Below are 18538 nucleotides of genomic sequence, written 5' to 3' on the forward strand. Positions count from 1 at the left end.
ACACAGTCAAATGCCTTTGCATAGTCAATGAAACACAGATAGACATTCCTCTGGTATTCCCTGCTTTCAGCCAAGATCCAGCTAACATCAGCTACAATATGTCCAGTACCACGACCCCTTCTAAACTCAGCCTGGACTTCTGGCAGTTCTCTGTTGATGTGCTGTTCCAGTCGTTTTTGGATAATCTTCAGTAAAATCTTGCTAGCATGTGAAATCAGTGAGACTGTTCTGTAGTTTCCACATTCTGTTGGGTCACCTTCTTTGGGATAGGAACAAATATCGATCTCTTTCAGTCAGTTGGCCAAGTGGTCGTTCTCCAGATTTCTTGGCACAACTTGGTGAGCACGTCCAGGGCAGCATCTTTTTGTATCCATCGCCAACATAATATCTGGCAAAAAGTAGGTATAATTGTGACTGATGAGTAAATGTCAAATTTTAAAAGTCTAGCTTGGGCCTCAGTGAAAAGTACCTAGTTTTAATAGCTAGGATTAACTTTGCAAACAGTAATTATCCTCATTTTGACAAATCTAGGGATAGTTTCCTTCATGCCCACTCCTTTTGATACCTTATCTGGCATTCTGTTTTCTGTGGCCCTTGGGACCAACTTGTTTGTATGAGCTGTCCCCCAATGATTAACCAACTGGCTAGTCTTGTCATTTCTTTCAATATATCATATGAATAAGCATATTGCACATAAGACAATTATAACTGGATGATTTAAGTAGTCACTCAGACTTTCCTGATCTGTAGAACTATCATAATATTTTAGATTGCTGCTTCTAATGCCTTACAACTTGATGCTTACCACTCCTTTTTAATCTCATTTTTATGCCTCTGTACACTTTGTGTCCTCATCTAGGCTAGTTTCTGATCTCTGGCCTCTCTGTTGATGCAATAATTCCAAGATCTGATAAAAGATCAACATGTCAGTGAGGACACAGACCTTGGATCTGCCATTTGTGCTCTGCAAATATATTATCTGTGTCTCCTAGTTTCCTGGATAGTCTCAAGAATCATATGGAGGAATCTGATGCCGAATACTCTAGAAACCTCGCCCACATAGCAGTCAGGCAGACTCTACTATTGTTCTCTTTCAAAATGATTTTATGAAAGCAGTGAATTTGACAGCTAAGACAAAAATCTGAAAACAAGTTGTGATGAAAAGTCATTATAGCTTGAGATCACCAAGTGTTAATCATCAAACTTACTAATAAGCAGTATGGCACAGGTACCAATCAATCAATAATATGAATGAACACTGTCCTTGGTGCTGTGCCAGATGTCATCGCTGTTTTTGCTGGATCACAAGATCGGTTGTGTCCCTGGTTAGAGGGGACATGACATCAGGTAGGTGGGAGGGATATGCAAAACTATTAGGCCATGATTTTCACCCCCTAGCATAAAATATTATCATATTCATAATCAGTATGAGAAGAGCTTGGTACACAGTTCTCCAAGGACAATGTTAGGGATCAAAATTTGATCTTAATTTCCTGGGGGTGGAGGAGGGAATACATAGAACTCTTTCAAGAGTCCCTAGTACTTAGAAGATACTATCTTTGGCAAGTATTAGAATGATAGTCAATATGTAAAAAGAAAATCAGCTTAAGCATATAGTTTCATAAGCAACTTTGTAGGTCAATGAAGAAATAGATGTAAGATTGATTTGTTCTTGTTATGAGCTGTTAAGTCAGAACCAACTGATAACTGACCCTGCAGAGGGTTTTCAGAGACTGGACATAGCACAGGAGGAGATTGCTCATCCTTTTCCTCCAGAGCCACAGGCAGATTCGAACTGCCTGCTTTGGGGTTTCAACTCGTAACCTCTAACTAGACTACCAGATCTCCCTTGAAAGTGATTACCAAATATAATATTGAATTTATTTTTATTCTTTTTTTATGTATTTCAAAGTCAATGTGGCAAATTTCTCTAGTTTATATCTACAAATGAAGATTTCAAGATTTTTTAAAATTGTTTTTATTTTATTTTGTGTGTGTGTGTGTGTGTGTATACCGTCAAATCAGATCTGACTAGTACAGAAGGCGATTGTTCCTCCTTCTCCATCAGAACATCTGGTGGATTTGAACTGTGAATCTCTGGGATTGCAGTACACCTTCTTGCCACTAGGCCACCAGAGCTCCAGATATTTTTAATAAAAAAGGGATATGAACAGGCACTTCACCGAAGACGACATTCAGATGGCTAACAAACACATGAAGAAATGCTCAAAATCCCTAGCCCTAAGAGAGATGCAAATTAAAACAACTATGAGATATCATTTCACCCCAGTCAAAATAGCAAAATTTAACAGAACAGCAAGCAACAAATGCTGGCGAGGTTGTGGAGAAACTGGAACCCTGATTCACTGTTGGTGGGAGTGTAAAATGGTGCAACCCCTGTGGAAAGCAGTATGGCGCTTTCTCAAAAAGTTGCAAATAGAGATACCATTTGATCCAGCAATTCCACTACTGGGAATATACCCTGAAGAGACCATAGCTGACATCCAAGCAGATATATGCACACCCATGTTTATTGCAGCTTTGTTCACAATAGCAAGGAGTTGGAAACAACCTAAGTGCCCATCAACAAACGAATGGCTAGAGAAGCTGTGGTATATTCGCACAATGGAATACTATGCTGCATTAAAAAACAAGGAACTCATGAAATATTATTCAAAATGGTTGACTCTGGAGAACATTATGCTGAGTGAAATATCCCAGTCACAAAAGGACAAATATTACATGATGCCACTGTTGTAGAATGGGACTGTCCTTGGGGTTGGGGAGAGACTGAGTAAGATGGGTTCAATAATGTATACTGCACTGAAACAGAGGAGGGAGAGAACCGTTTAAAAGAGAGATATAACTGGGTATTTCTGTCATCACAGGAGACTAGAGCGAGGGCTACATGGTGGAAGGGACCTGGGGGAGAGTTTGTAAAACAATGAAAGAATCTTTTCTTTTACTTTTCCATAATTTTTGGACTCATGTACTTATAACTTGTTAGTCAAATTTGTGTCTTCTAGGTTGCAACACCCCCATGATACATCTTCAAGGATATGAACATGTACGGCCAAGCACAATCAATAAGAGTGCATCTAAATTCCAAAATCAATCTCCATAATAGTCTATGTGTTTCCTACTGCCAAAGGGGCCCTTTAGAGTAGTGAGAGAAGATCTTCACCCTGAAACCCACAGCGTCCCTTTTCAGCAGGAAGTAGCTAAGAGAATACGCCATCCCCTTTTCCTTATGACTCAGGGTGAAGTCTCTCTCAGGGAGGTGTGATAGGGAATGGCAAAGGACACACTGACAAAGAAGATTAATCAGAACTGGCTTTGACAAGCACTGTGGCATTTGGATAAGAACAAACTGGGAGGAGGGTAGAGAGAATAGTGCAACAATGAATGAGTGGAAGCCCAAAATCTCTGTAAATGTTTACTCAAATTAATAATAAAAAAGAAAATTAAAAACAGAAAAAACATATTTTAGGTAATTATCTAATACTCTTTCTTTACAACTTATGTAAATGTTGAAACTACTGAACCATTGCAGATCCTTATTAAGATGATGGTGATTAGATTGGGGAAAAGAAATCCACAGATTATACTTTGTGAGGGAACCACACGTTTGTTTATCATCTTCTGGTTTGTCCATAACGTTTTGTTGGGTTTTTGTTTTGCTTGTTTTGAATTCTGACATGCAAGATTAGTTACAATGATGTTCTCTTGCTGTCCCTCTGGAATGGTAAAGCTTAATCACTGACTTATGTAACAAGGTACCTTGCTTGTAAATTTTCCAAGGAGGCTCCTTTTGTTGACAGTCCTAATGTCTACCATCTGCTTGCACGGGATGAAGCCCTGGTGCTCCTCTAATTGGCAATAAATTAGGTACCAGCAGAAGGCTTTTGACAGAATCCTTAAGTTACAGTTTGAGCTTGTTATTTTTTAAAAATTTTAGCTTTTTCAGCTGTGAATTCAACATGTGATGGAAAGTCCAACTTTCTCTCCTATGATTAGAGGAAAACACTTGAGTCCTTTGCTCAATCTGTCTTTTTCATATTTATATTTAAATTCAATATTCAAAGTAGACTTATTCTGATTAGATCAGAAAAGCCCTAAAACTTAAGATATTCTAATGGCTTCTATAAAAAGAAGGGCGCATTCACAAAATGTTTACTACCTGTCTTGTTTTGAGAATACACCTTACATTGTGTTAAATTGTTTGATCTGCACAGTACGTTTATAGCATGCATGGTATTACCCCATTTTGCAGACAGGGTGTGTAAAACTTAAGTTCTGTGCCCACAGCATCATAAAAACAATGCAACCAGGAATGGAATACTCAGGTTTTGACAATACTCATGGTCTTCCCATTGCACAATGTATATGCCTCATTTTGAAAAGATAAAATGAGGGAGAGGGCAAAGATAAGGCACTATATGATGCTTCTCCATCTCTTGCAACCTCAGTTAACAAAAATGAAGTGACTGAATTAGATGAAACATAAGGTCTCATGCACTTTCTTTCTTCAAGGTCTATAATGTAGCATACAATGTTACCAAATCTTTAAATTTTTATAACTTTCTATTTCTATTCTCTAAAAAACATCATTAATTTTCCAATTTAGATCCCATGCAGGTGAATACAGCGCAAAACACACTGAAGATATTATATGGATTAATTACCTCCCTAATCACTCGGGAACCCTTCAAACTCCTACCACCACCTTCACTCTCTTTTTCACCAGGTTTGAGATTTCTTCAAGTCTATCCACATGCCCCTCTTCAGGAGAAAAGTGGGCAGGTGGGCAGTCTTCTCCCATACAGCTTTATAAGCCTTGACACCATATGGTGGGTTACTATGAGTTCGACATGGTTTCACAGCAGTGGGTTAGTTGTTTGGGTTTTTTTTTTTTTAATTTTATAGAGATCAGATGAAGGCCATCCATCATTCCATGTTTCCTCATCTTATTAACCATTTTCATTCATCCTCGGCTGCTACCTCTGAAAAGGTCTCATTTCTGTTAAATATTCCCTTTAGTATTTCATTTGCTTAATGGACCAGATGTCTATCTTTATTTCTTCCTATTCTCATGAAACCTCCCAGTACCTTGCTAATGGCTCAGACTCCCTTCTACTTTCTCTGTTCTCTTTTCTTACCAAATGTTTGGAAGGAAGAACTCCTTGGGCTCAGTGGTGTCACTTCCTCCCTGCCCACTCCACAATCACTTTGCCTTTGATTTCAAACCATACTTAAGCTCTATTTTCTTTCACTCATCCTGCCTCTCCTTGTATGAAACTGTTTAATGACTCTAGGAGTACAAAAATTCCTTGAAAGTTTCTGTTCTCTTCAGCTTCAGAATGTCCCTCTTTGCAACCTGGATTCCATTCTCATCACTTTACTAAAACTAATTCCAGCCTCTGGATACTAAGTCTATATTGGCCTTCTATCTCTCTACCTCTCAGCTTTGCACTAGCATTTAACACTGCTGACTGTCCCATTTTTTTCTTGGCAATTTCTTTAAGTTTTTCTGAAATTTTATAGGATAAAAATCCAATTGCTAACCTCTCAATTTTCTTTACAAATTTTTCTTCCACTGACACTTAAATTTAAGAACCCTAAATTCTATACTTTTGTCTTTTTCTTTTCTCTACTCTTTATGTAATTCTGTCTTGTGCTTCATCTCTTAAATCTACACAGGAAAATGATAAGTTTATATCTCTAATAAGGGTTCCTGTTCCATATTCAAAACTCTTACAAGGTACCTATTCTTGGATGTCCACACTAGATGTCAAATTCATCATATCCAGAGTACAATACATATTCCATCATTCTTTCCAAAGCATTTCTTCTTCTAAAATCATTTTTAGGAAGCTCTGATAACCTACTGGGGATCGGCTTCCAACCAATAGGTGGGCAGTTCAAACCCACTGGCTGCTCCATAGGAGGAAAATAGGCAATATCCTCCTGTACAATGTACAGCTGCTGGACAGTCTGCAATGAGTGGGTCCCAACTGGACAGCATATCTACAATCCAATCCAATCCTTGTTGGTCTTCTTAGTCATGACTCCATCACTAATCTCTTCTTGACTCTGTATGTTCAATAACATATTAGCTGAAGCCTTCTGATTTTAGTTCTTCATTCTTATATATTCTCTCTGTAAGTTTTCTCATGAGCATCAATTAGATATAGATTGTCCTAGTAGAATCTGCCTTCAGCCTCTTTCATTGCTAAATTAACCTACTGAATTCATAGTTGGAGTAACATCATTTTACTCTATTAAACTCTGGGTTACCCATCTCCCAATATTCATAATTTTCTGCCAACCAGCTCCAAGATGTTTTCAAACTTATTTCCTTACTTCTGTCACAAAATTTCACTCTAGCCAGTTGAAAGTTTGTAAGATTTTGTGTTATTCATGCTAATTTGTTTTCTTTATTGCTCCTCCTATATGTCCACAGCAGAGATTGCAAAGATGGCACAGGAACAAGCAAATTTTTATTGCTATTGTACACAAGATCTCTAAGAGCTGAAGCTAACTCAAGGGAACCTAAGAGTAACATATATTCAGAACCAGCAAAAACTATCATTTTTCCCCATGAAGACTTAACTTGATTCTCTGTGGTTAGGATTCGTCATCACCCTTTCTGGACATGCATGAGAGTTTATTCTGGATACTTCTTACCTTCTCCTTTGCAGGATACATTTTTGTAAGCACGTGGCTTTTTCTTATTAAAATATAACATCCCAAGCAAAGACACATGCTGTCCCTTCATTTCTTTCCTCAGAACCTAGCACAATAATTTCACAAACTGTTGTTGTTGTGAATTACCACTGAGTTGGAAGCAACGCGTTCTGACCCTCTAGTGGGTTTTCAGAAGCAGTAGATCAAATTGGAAAAGATTGTCTGTCTTCTCCCCACAGAGCAGCTGGTGGATTCGAACAACATGTCTTTGGGATGACTGCACAGCTTCTTAGCACCAGGCCACCAGAGCTCCCTTGTAAAATTTTAGTATCGTCAGTACAATGTTAGATGAATAAGGAAGAAATAAGTAGGATACTGTTATTTCTATTAGGTAAAGAATATTGTCTTAGGAGATATTCATAGATGGATATACTTTTGATTCTATAGCTAAAACAACAACAAAAACAACAGTAACAAAACCCAAACACCAGGGAGCTCTGGTGGCTGGCCTAGTGGCAAAAAGTTGCACTGCAATCCCAGAGGTAATCTGTTCAAATCCACCAAATGCTCTGCTGGAGAAGGAGGGGCAGTCTCCTCCTGAACCAGTCAGTATCTGTAGTCTGAACATCTCTGACTCTCCATTTCATGCCCTGCATAGAGACTAACGGGTATCCTAACTGAAACAGCTCCACTAAAAACCATGTAAAAGTATGATTTAGGGTTTATTTCCTTGGGCTTGGTCCTTAGATCTTCTATATGCACCCCAAGGAGGAAAATGGTTCCTAGTTTGTGTGCATACAGTACTCTTTGAGAGCTGAATACCTAATATTTGTAGCATAAACAATAAAGAACTCACATTTGAGAGTATTAAACAAAAATGGAGATAAAATAAAAGGAAGGGCACCAGTGGGAAAACACTGATTGGTACCCCAAATCACTGTCTAAAACTGTTGCTTATTGCAGGAAGTGAGGCGTAGAACAGAGGAAAGAAGCATGAAAACACACTTAATCATAATAATATTTAAATTTAAAAATAGCTAACATGGGTTTATTGCCTACTGACTAATAAAAATATTTAGTCAAAACCTTAGTCGCATATTTCCATTAATCATTCCAATATCCCTATATTGTGTAAATTGTTGGTGTTGTGTGCTGTTGAGTAGGAATCAACCCACAGTTGACCCTTCAGCTGGTTTTCAGATGCAGCAAATCACATGGGAAGGAATTGTTCATCCTTGTCCCATGGAGTAGCTGGTGGATTCAAACTGTGTGCCTTTGGGATTGCTCCACAGCTTCTTACCACTAGGCTACTGAAGCTCCCTACACTGTATACAGGATCTTCATTTTACAAACAAGCTAACGTAGGTCAAGTGCAATGTGATTAAGTAACCTTGTTAAAAATCACAAAGCTAAACTGTCACAGAGCCAGTCACTTCTGGGAGAATGAGGGATGAAAATAAAATATAGAATTCATGATAAAATGAAGTTATATGGAACAAATATTAATAGTTCTATAAAATGATTTTTAATTCCAGAAACTTGTGCATGTCACTGAAATCACTGTGCAACAGTTGTAATAAAGCCATGTACTTACTCTCTGTCAATCACTAAGCAGGTTACAGCTTCTGCAGCAATTACATTTGCTGTTCTTACATCTTCTCTGTATATAAAAAAAAAGAGAGAAAGATTTAAGTGAAACAACATCAAATATCAAATATGAGTGTTCACTGTCATTAATTCAGGCCACATATCAAATTATAACCATTCTCATTTATTCACTTCTAAATTTAAGCTTTGTTCATGCTTCAAATTTCTCTGTTCTGAGAAACCTCCTTCCTCTTGTCATTTGTCTCACAAATCCAGTGGTTATAACTTCCAAATTTGAATCTTCACCTGAACACCTTCAGTAAAATCGGATAGCATCCTCTTGGGTAATGAATTAATTAAATGAATGATGATAAGGACAGTAATGAGCATGATTACAGGGGTTTTTAAAGGACCTGGAGGGAAAGAATTCTCCTGGATCTTCTACAAAGAAACAACAAAAAGTAAAGGAACATCGTGAAAATATTATCACAGAATGTGAACCAAGAATCATAAAACACAAATCTCCAATGATCAGTTATGACATAAAAATATTATTGGCCTCACTGTCAGAGAAATAGAAAAACCTTCTCTCACATTTCAAATTTACAAAATCTTCAGAGACTGGGAAAACTGAAGAGATTCTTCCCCAGAAAAACTTCAGATGTTCTGCTGTCATCTTGCTGAAAGGTTAGTTGGAAATATGCATGCAATATATATCCCATTTTGGAGGATTTCTGTATGTAAATAATTCATTGTAAAACAGAATATATTATTGCACTATTCATCTTAGTGAGTTGTACCACTAACCCAAAGTTCAAGTCCCTCTGGTGATTAGAATCTACCAGCACCTTCCATGGGAGAATGATGGGCAATTACTTCCCTGTAATTTATAGCGGTCAGAAACCCGATGGAAAGTTAGCTGTGAACCAATTCAGACCCCATGGAACTGACAGACAGAACCACAAAAAGAGAGGCAGATACAGAGACACATAGAAAATGTGTTAGTCAAAAAGCTACTAAAGAGAATCTGTACAAATAGATGAACAAATTGTGACACTGAAAATTTTGTGATCTTTAAAAAGAATGAGTTACAAAAATATGTACTAACAAAAGCCAGTAACTCTATAGTCTTTTGTTTGGTGTAATACATTAAGTAAAAAATGAAAAAAACAAGTTTCAGAGCAATTTGTAGGGGAAATGCTTTATTTAAAGCATTGTTGTTGTTGTTGTCATTGTTATGTGTTACTGAATTGCCTGTGACAGAAACCGTATGTACAATATCTCTGCCCTATACTGAGCCAGTCTCACTATCTGCGAAACCTTTACTCTCATTACCCCAGTTACTGTGTCAATCCATTTTATCCAAGGTCTTCCTTTCCTGTGTGGTCCCTCCACCCTTCCTTCGAAGCATGATGTCCTTCTCAAAGGACCAGTCCTTCCTGGCCACATGCTCAAGTATATGAGACAGAGATTACTACTATATAAATCTGAGTGAAGACTCTCAACCAGTTTGATCAACACACTGACTGCTTCAATGGGTTTGAGTGTGTCAGAGATTATAAGGATAGGATAGGCTTCAGATCTTTATTTTTTTAATGGAAATTTTAATGAAATATTATAGAGAACTTGGATTTCCATTCATTCATTGTTGCAGATCTTTTGTTCTTAGGGTCACTAGGAGTTGTACACAACTTGATAGCACCTAACAACAACTATATAAATGTTTTTTTACAAATATGTTCTACAACTATGAAAATGTGTATTCAGCAATACCCATCAGATTGCTAATACTAATTATTGTTACCACAGTTTTGGAAGTTGATTATGAATTTCTATTTTAGTATTTTTCCATTGTTTAACTTGTAATGACTAGACAAATCATACATATAATCTCATAAAAATATCTAACTTTGATATGATCAAAATCTGATCACTTCAATTACTGAATTTGATTTTTTGACTAATACCCACAAATATATTGCTATGTTATTATCCACTACTCCAGGCTTCCTCAGGGAGCTCTGATGATTTAATGGTAAGGAGTTGTGCTGCTAACCTAAAGTCACATGGTTCAAAGTGTCCAGCTTCTCTATGGGAGAAACATGGGCAATCTCCTCCCATGTGAGTAACAGACTCTGAAAACCCGTTGGCAGGTCAGCTATGATTTGGTTCTGATGTGAAAGCACATAATATTTGACTTCCTGAATGTCTTTATACTCAGTCACCCTAGTTAGCAAGAAGACTTAAAGTTTCAGAAATTTCAAACATTTTTAACTGAGACGGAATCCTTTTCATCCATTGTCTGTGAATTAGCCACGCTTCCATCTCCATCTTACTCAACATATGCCACACACAGAACCTCCTCCCTCGCTCCATTCCTCCTTGTTCTGAGGTATTTGGGCCTCTACTCCCAATTTGAATCTCCTGCTGTTCTTGATGTTGTTTGTCGTCTCACACTCATTCTCCCAGTGCCGCTCAACTTTCCTCACATTCTCTGCTCTTCAAGCTAAATGAACTCCTTTCTATTACTGAGTATATATCCCTCTTGTCCCGAGTTCTTATATGCTTTCCCAGGACCTAGGAAGCTCATCTTCAACTCTCTGCCTAATTCACCTTTGCTTATCCTTTAGATTTTAGCCTCAGAACTCCTCAACCTAGAATGTCATCCTGAATTGATTGGGTCAGGTTCTCTTTATTTGATTTTATGACCCTAGTTACCTCTCATTTAACCCATCTCAGTGAAAATGGCCCCTTTATTTGACTGTTTGACTACAGGCTCCACTTTTCTCTACTAAACCATCTCCTCATATGGCAGCAACCATGTCTACTTTTGCTTCTCATTTTTTTCCAGTATCTGACACAAGGCAGCACTTAGGAAGGGAGTGCTGGAAGAATGGCATAAATATAATAGTCTTGAGTTTGGGGACAGCAGAGCAAAGATCAGAATTTGGACTAAGTTATATTGGCTTTACATCTCAACTCCACCACTCAGAAACCCTGTAAAATTCCCAGTTTCCTCCTCTTTAAAATGGGAAAAGTACAAGTGCCTACTCATTCTCTCTCTCTCCCTTGCTCTTTCTTATCAAGTCAGAGCCAGCTCATAGGTGACCGACCGTCCAGAAGGTTTTTAGAGGTTGTAAATCATACAGGAGGATACTGTCTTTCTCCTGCAGAGCCACTGATGGATTCAAACCACCAGATACATATTGACTTCAGGCAACAGTGCAACTCTCCCCCCCCCAGCCTACACTATTATAGTTCTGTATTGAATATGTAGTCAAAATAATAAACATTATTCCTATTATGCTGCTCAACAAACAGAAAGTAGAGTGTATTTAATGCCATTTTTTACTATTAAGTTTCTCATCACAATAATCATCACGTCTGTAATGTGGAACCTTTGCCTTGTGTTATCAACCATAAGGTATGCAGTTCAAATCTATCAGCTGTGCTATGGGAGAAAGATGAGTAATCTCTTGCAAAATTTAAAGCCTCTTAAAACCCACTGGAGTGTCAGTTATGAGTCAGTTCTGATTCAATTACAAACAGCATCATTGGTATTTATTTTGACAATACAGGAATAAAATGGGATGATCTTTCTGCTCCATAGATGTAGTAAACAAGAGCCATATATTTCCAACTCCACTATGACTTTTAATGGAGACAGACTTTTTGGTGAACAAAATAAACAGAAAAATGTGAGTAGTACTAAGTACTCCTCTTTGACAAGAACTTTTTTCCCCCTTTAGGAGGTTGTTTATAGTAACATGTATTATTACAAATTGGTTGGTTTTAAAAATAAGCAAGCAAGTAATTCTCTTAATCTTACAGAAAATACATTAAAACTAGTTTTTCCTTTTCATCGGTATTTATTTTGACAATACAGAAATATCTCACAGAAGTTTAAAAAATGTAATACATGACCAAATAATGCTTCATTAGGATTCTATTTTCTACACAAATATTTATAAACTTTCATCACATTTCCAATATTTTAAAATGTAATCTTTTGTGGCCTATCTAGATTTATTTTGAAAACTGAATGCAATTTTTTTGCAACAAAAATAAGGTACTTTGATATTTTAAGCTCTATATAGAGGACGCCATGGGTCAGAGGAGTGATTTATGCCATAACATTGAAAATATTGCTATTTTAAAAATAAAAATTGGCAAGCTACTGGTCTAGAACCAGGCTTCATGTCTTGCTTGCAAAGTGGCATGTATTTAAAACAGAACAAATAGATAATACTGGGCGGAAACAACATATTAAAAGTAAGTGGTGATAATTTCCATTTATTGAGCCATGAACAATCAGATAAGCCATTTTGATTTTCACTTATTATAATTACCATTTGTGACTATGCTTCAACACTACTATTTTTCAAAAAAAATAATAATGTTGGAAACAGGAGTGACATCCACTTCCTAAACCACATGCCTCTAGAAACTCTATGAACTTTGAGAAACAACGATAGCTACAAAAAGGCTTCAGGGCTTCTGGATTGCAGGGCAGCTTCTTACCACTAGACCATAAGAGCTCCCAAGGCTTCAGGTCTTTTGTTCATAGGGTTGCTATGAGTCAAGCTTGACTCAACAACAATCAAAAACAACGATAATGTTATACATTATTGTAATAGGAATAGGAAAAAAGTTAATTAAATACCAAACTTTTTTGCTATTTCAGTGTCATTATGTGTATGCTGTTAAGGTGTTGGCATATAAACTGCAGACGTACTGTATATGTTTGTTCCATTTTATGGTCCCAGCACTAATCTAAAAGCAGATTTCATTTGGATTTTGATATAAAATATTACCTTGTTATATAAAAGAGAGGTCTTAATAATTCAAAGTCCTTTTATCTTACCTCTATCCTAACAGCTGTTATGATAATAACTTGTACACAGACTATCTACCAGTTTAATTTTGTTTTTAAAGCATAGAGCACAGATATTTTGAGAACTAGAATTTTAAAACAAGCCCTAACTATTCAATTAAAAACTTTGCCTAGTATACATGGGTTTTGAAGAAAGAGAATACCAGGTCTCAATAATAAAAGTATCTGTACCTATTTTGTAGTCCTGATCTAACATGCACAAAAAATCTCACATCCATCCTATTCTATACATGAATTAGCTCACTCCAACATGACATTTCACACACATGTACTGCTGTCAACAGAGCAATTATTTGGCACATTGACAAATATGACAGATTTGCTACTGATTAATTACAGGAGCACTGGGCAGTTTAGTAATTTTCTTGTGTTTAAGCATTGTTTAGAGTAGCTAGAAGTGCCTTTTAATGTGATTTTAGAACATGAAAATATCTAAAAGCATTTGCAAACAGTTTTCTGTGCACTAACTCTGAGATTCTTTGAACGTCATCACTGGAATCCTCATCATCGCTGTATCCCAGAGTGGAGTCACTGTCCGTGTCCGAATAGTCCATAGCAAGTGTTCACATTGATTCTTCCTGTCTTGAAGTAAGTCTATCCCGTCTCCTGCCTACTAGGGAGCTTGATGGTGCACTGACATCTCAGCTGAACAAACAGCGTAAAGGAAGCCAAGGAAGAACATAGTTCAAGCAAAGTAGTTGCCTGGGCTCAGACTCTGCCTTTCAGCTCTGGTCAATGTGACTGCTGCCAGCAGAGTCCAAGGGCTCCCTCAGTGCCAGCCTTCACAGAACCTGACAATAATTGTTTATGAGCTTACTGCACTCTGTTGGTAAGAGCTCGTCCTTCTCTGCCAAGTGCAACAGCTTAATGTCCCACTTAAAATGTGGTTCATAGAAGAAAAAGCAAATCCTTTTCATTTAAAAAGTCAAAGGCAATATTACTACAAGTAGAATATTCAAAATTGATATGACTGAAAAGCGCCAAAGAACCACTTGAAATGAAATCACAGCATTGAATTAATTGGGAACCAGATTTGTCGAGTGTGTAGTACATCTCACTGAGCTGTTGGAAAATTAGGTCCTAGACCTGAGAACTTTTCTTTAAGAAAAAAAGGTCATTCTTGGCTTTATTTCCTACTTAGTCATGAAGCTATTAAAAGATGATTTATACCTCAGACACTGTTGAGCTCACAGACTGGAAAATGAATATATGTGAATAATCATATCACTTCCAATAGAGAGTAAACAACAGAGTTGGCAATCTTTTTTCATCAGCCTTATCATCAATGCCATTATGCTACAGTCCTCTAAATGCAAGAAACATTTAATCCCTTTGAATACATTCACCCTATTGTAACACCTTCGTTAAGGTTTAAGTAAGTCTCTCAATTATGTTTCATGCAAACTTTTTGATTTATTTCCCTGAGTGCTCTTCCATAGCTTGATAAAATAAAGGCATTCTTACACCCCACCCCCACAGAATAAAATATTGTTTGGCATCTTCCTCAGTAGGAAAATCTCACAAGATCCTATGGCATCAGCTATTAGTTTTACAATAATGACTTTTACATTTTCATTTCTAACTTGACACCTCTGCTGGGAGTTCCATTACAACCTCCAATTATAAGGAATTGTTTCCTCTTAACTCTAAAGCTACTGTGTTTCTTAGATCTATTATCATGGTAAACAGCATTACTGTCTTGACCTCACTGGGGGGGAGGGAAGATTTATAATTTACTCTTCTCTCACAATCAGCACTTTGTTTACATGGTCATAGAAGTACCACTTTTACTTCTTATATACTTTCTTTCCATTTGCACTTTCATTGCTTGACTTTGGACTATTAGTATCTCTGCCTTGAACCACTACTCTGACTTCTTCACTGATCTCCCTGACTTTACCCCCTGCCTTTCCCAATCTTTTTCTTATATGGATTCATATTTGAAAATTTAACAGTAATCATACCTACTTTTAGCAGACAAAATTATGCAAAGCAAGTGTTTAAGAAGTAAGTTCTAAGCCTTTCATTTAGAGGTTGAGGAGCTCTATGATCTAATCTTTGTCTTTCCAAATTCTCTACTAAAAGTAGGTAACTTTCTTTCATGTATCTCTGTCTCTCTCTCTCTCATATTATCATTGAGCTTAGTCTGATAGATAGCTAACTCTCCAGCAGATTTCCACAGCTATAAATCAAATGGAAAGCTACTCCTCATCCTTCTGTCTCTGACCAGGTGCTGGATTTAAACCTCTAGAGATGTGTGGGCTTCGGGTTAACAGAGGAACTCTGCAGATTATGTCATTAGAGTTCAGTTTCTTAATGTATGGCAGTCCTTAACCATCTTTCTGACGGCACAGAGAGCTGGATCTTCCATACATCCCTGTTCTACTTCAAAGGCACCTCACCCACACAGACTACCGTGTTCTTATGGAAAAAAAAATTAAGGATTAAATATAATTTTTTTGCATAAGAAAGATTTTGGCATATTAATTATGGAAAAATAAAACTAAGTAAAGAAAAAAAGATTTCTATTATACCACATACAAAGAAATAACCAGTAAAAAGTATATCATATCATCTTTGATGAGATAATCAATGTTAACACTGTACGGAGTTCTTAAAAATCTGTATGTGGCTTTATATTCAATGACTAATAATAGATCAAGAGTTATTTAAACAAATATTCACTTTGTGTGATTATATTCTGAGTAGTAGATTAGCTGGGACAATAGATATAAATTTATTATGTTGCTGTTGTTATGTGCCATTGAGTCGCTTGCAACTCATAGCGACCCTATGTACAAAAGCCCTAAATGCTATTCTATCCTGTGCCAACAGTCCATGGTATGGTCAATATTATTCCTGCACCACAATTCAAAGGCATTAATAATTCTTCTGTCATCCTTATTCATTGTGTAGCTCTCAGATGCATAGCAAACAAGTAAGAGGATCATGGCCTTATTTCATAGAGTTGAGGGAAAAACCATAGGCTTGAAGGTGTTAAGAAAGGTGAGAAATTGCAGAAGGAATTTTGAGCTATATATTGCTACTTTCCTTCCCCCCCCATGCTGTGTGCTTCTTTTGAGATATCTGTGAAACAAATCTCAGTGAAGTGAGATTCAACAGTAATACATACTTGTCTCATTTTCCACATTTGAATGGCTCTGAATGTTGAGATGTGGCTGATGCATTTCTTTCCTCTATCTAGGAATTATAACTAATTCTCCCCACATTACAGTAAAGTTGAGGCAAGGAATCACCATTGGAATTGACCTGAGCTTCATTTTCCCTTTTTTTATTAGGCTAGCAATGATATTGACTCTACATTTTGGCTTAAAATATTAAACTCTTTGGAAAGTTTTAAAACTGAAGAAAAAAGGTCTCCCAGAAACATTTTTACAGAAAGAGGAAAAGATCTGGTTTTCATTTAGTCCCTGACACAATATTATTATTAATTTAGAAGCACTGATTTAGCATTATACAATAATAGTTTTCTTAGGGACCTATTTGCTCTATTTCTGAATTATAGACAATTTAATTTAAATGGAGGTGACATAGCAAAGAAAAATATTATCTTATTAAAACTTTAAAAATCAAAAGTGCAGTAATGGTAAAAAAATAAAAAGTGCAGTAAATAAATCAATGCTCCATTCATTTACTCAAATCTAATGTACCTGATTAAGGTTATGGTCTTTGCATTACTTGTGATACATCACAGAGCAAGACAAAGACTAAGGATGACAGAAGAAGAATCAATGCTTTAATGTTATAATGCTGGAGAAGAGTATTGAACATGCTATGGACCATGAAAAAAAACAAACAAGTCTATCTTGGAGAGGATGAAAGCAAGTTTCTCCAAGGAGGCTAAGATTTTGATGCTCTGTCTCACATACTTTGGGTATGTGGCCAGGGGGGACCAGTCCTTGGAGAAGGATATCATCCTCAGAAGGGAGGAGGGATAGTGCAGTAGAGGAAGACCCCAGATGAGATGGACTGACATAGTCACTTGGGCCATGGGACTAAGTGTGTCAGAGTCTACAAGACCGGCTCAGGGTTGGGCAGGCTTCAAATCTCATTGCTATGAGTCACAGGTGACTCAATGCAATGGCACACTAACTCTCACAACATCTACCTTGTAACTCTATTATTCCTCTTCCTTGATCCATACATTATAGATTATTAATTAAGTCTAGGGTTTAGTTTTACTTTTCCATTAGTGATGCTTGTAATTCTTAAACTGATTGATGGAAGCAACATTTGCATTTAGGGAGAAGATGACAATGGACAGATTATTCATAGGCATGTATAGGCACTGAGTACCTTTACAAATAAGTAGAAATGGGGGGGAAATAGGGTGCTCTGATGGCCTAGGGGTAGAGTTGTGCTGCTAACCCAAAAGTGGCACCTCGTGGTGGCTTCAAATGCACCAGTGAGAAAGATAGGCAATCTCCTCCTGTGTTTATACGTAAGAGTATTAATCTCCTGTCACGATTATTCATGGGAATATCATGCGTAATAAGAATTTTTAGGAAACACAATAATGCATTGATCTTTTGTTTCATCTCTATTTCACAGGGCTGAAAATAATTTCAATTGTTCCTATCTTGAAATTAGAAGAAAAAGCAGCATTCAAAAAGATAGGCTGGAATTGATGTAACAGTAAACTTCAACTGTTCCAGGTGTGAAATGATGGTATAGATTCACTGTCACATGCTTCAAAAGATTGTCCTTAACGTTCCTTTAAGATAGGACTGTGCTCTATCTTGTAGAGCACTCTTGGAAACATGTCAGCAGTGAATCTCTTATTCCTTCTCCTACTGCTAGGTTACTGTGTGACCTTGAGAACAAGCCAAATTCTGTATCATCTTTCACATGTGAAGGGGTGACTGAAATCACTGCATGGTTTCCTGAAATTAATCTAGGTTCTACAAACAGTGGTTAAAATGTCCAATTGTCTTTAGATGGAAAAGGATTATTATGAAAGTGTGCAAATTTAATCTACTTTCTAAATATGTAAGTGTTGCACAACACAGCAGTTTGGGAGATGAATATTTTCATGTTGATATTTTATATTCAGCAGCTAAAACAGTATTTTTTCCACAAATAATTAGATTCACTTGAAATAATAGTTTCTTATAATTAAATATCATATCCCTATAATAATAAATGCAATGTTTGTATATGCTGTTGTTGTTATGTGTCATCGAGTCACTTGCCACTCACAGCGACCCTATGTACAACAGCCCTAAACTCTGCTCTGTCCTGTGCCAATCGCACTGTCTCTGACACTCCCACCTGATTATCCCAGTCACTGAATCAATACACCTCATAGAGGGCCTTCCCCTCCTGCGCTGTCCCTCCACACTCCCAAGC

The 18538-nt window shown here is 37.0% G+C and overlaps 1 protein-coding gene across 2 annotated transcripts in view; it reads right to left on the reverse strand.

Annotated features, from left to right (window-relative positions):
* The window catches only part of PRKG1 (protein kinase, cGMP-dependent, type I), a 1522098-nt gene that overhangs the window by 172773 nt on the left and 1330787 nt on the right, over window positions 1-18538 (reverse strand). For both annotated transcript variants that reach the window (XM_006880306.1, XM_006880307.1), the window contains exon 8: window positions 8282-8347. In XM_006880306.1, the coding sequence (XP_006880368.1) occupies window positions 8282-8347 (66 nt within the window). The remainder of the gene's footprint in view (window positions 1-8281; window positions 8348-18538) is intronic.

This window comes from Elephantulus edwardii, unplaced genomic scaffold (assembly GCF_000299155.1).
Source record: "Elephantulus edwardii isolate Elephantulus edwardi_28Jun2011 unplaced genomic scaffold, EleEdw1.0 scaffold00007, whole genome shotgun sequence".
Taxonomy (NCBI): domain Eukaryota; kingdom Metazoa; phylum Chordata; class Mammalia; order Macroscelidea; family Macroscelididae; genus Elephantulus; species Elephantulus edwardii.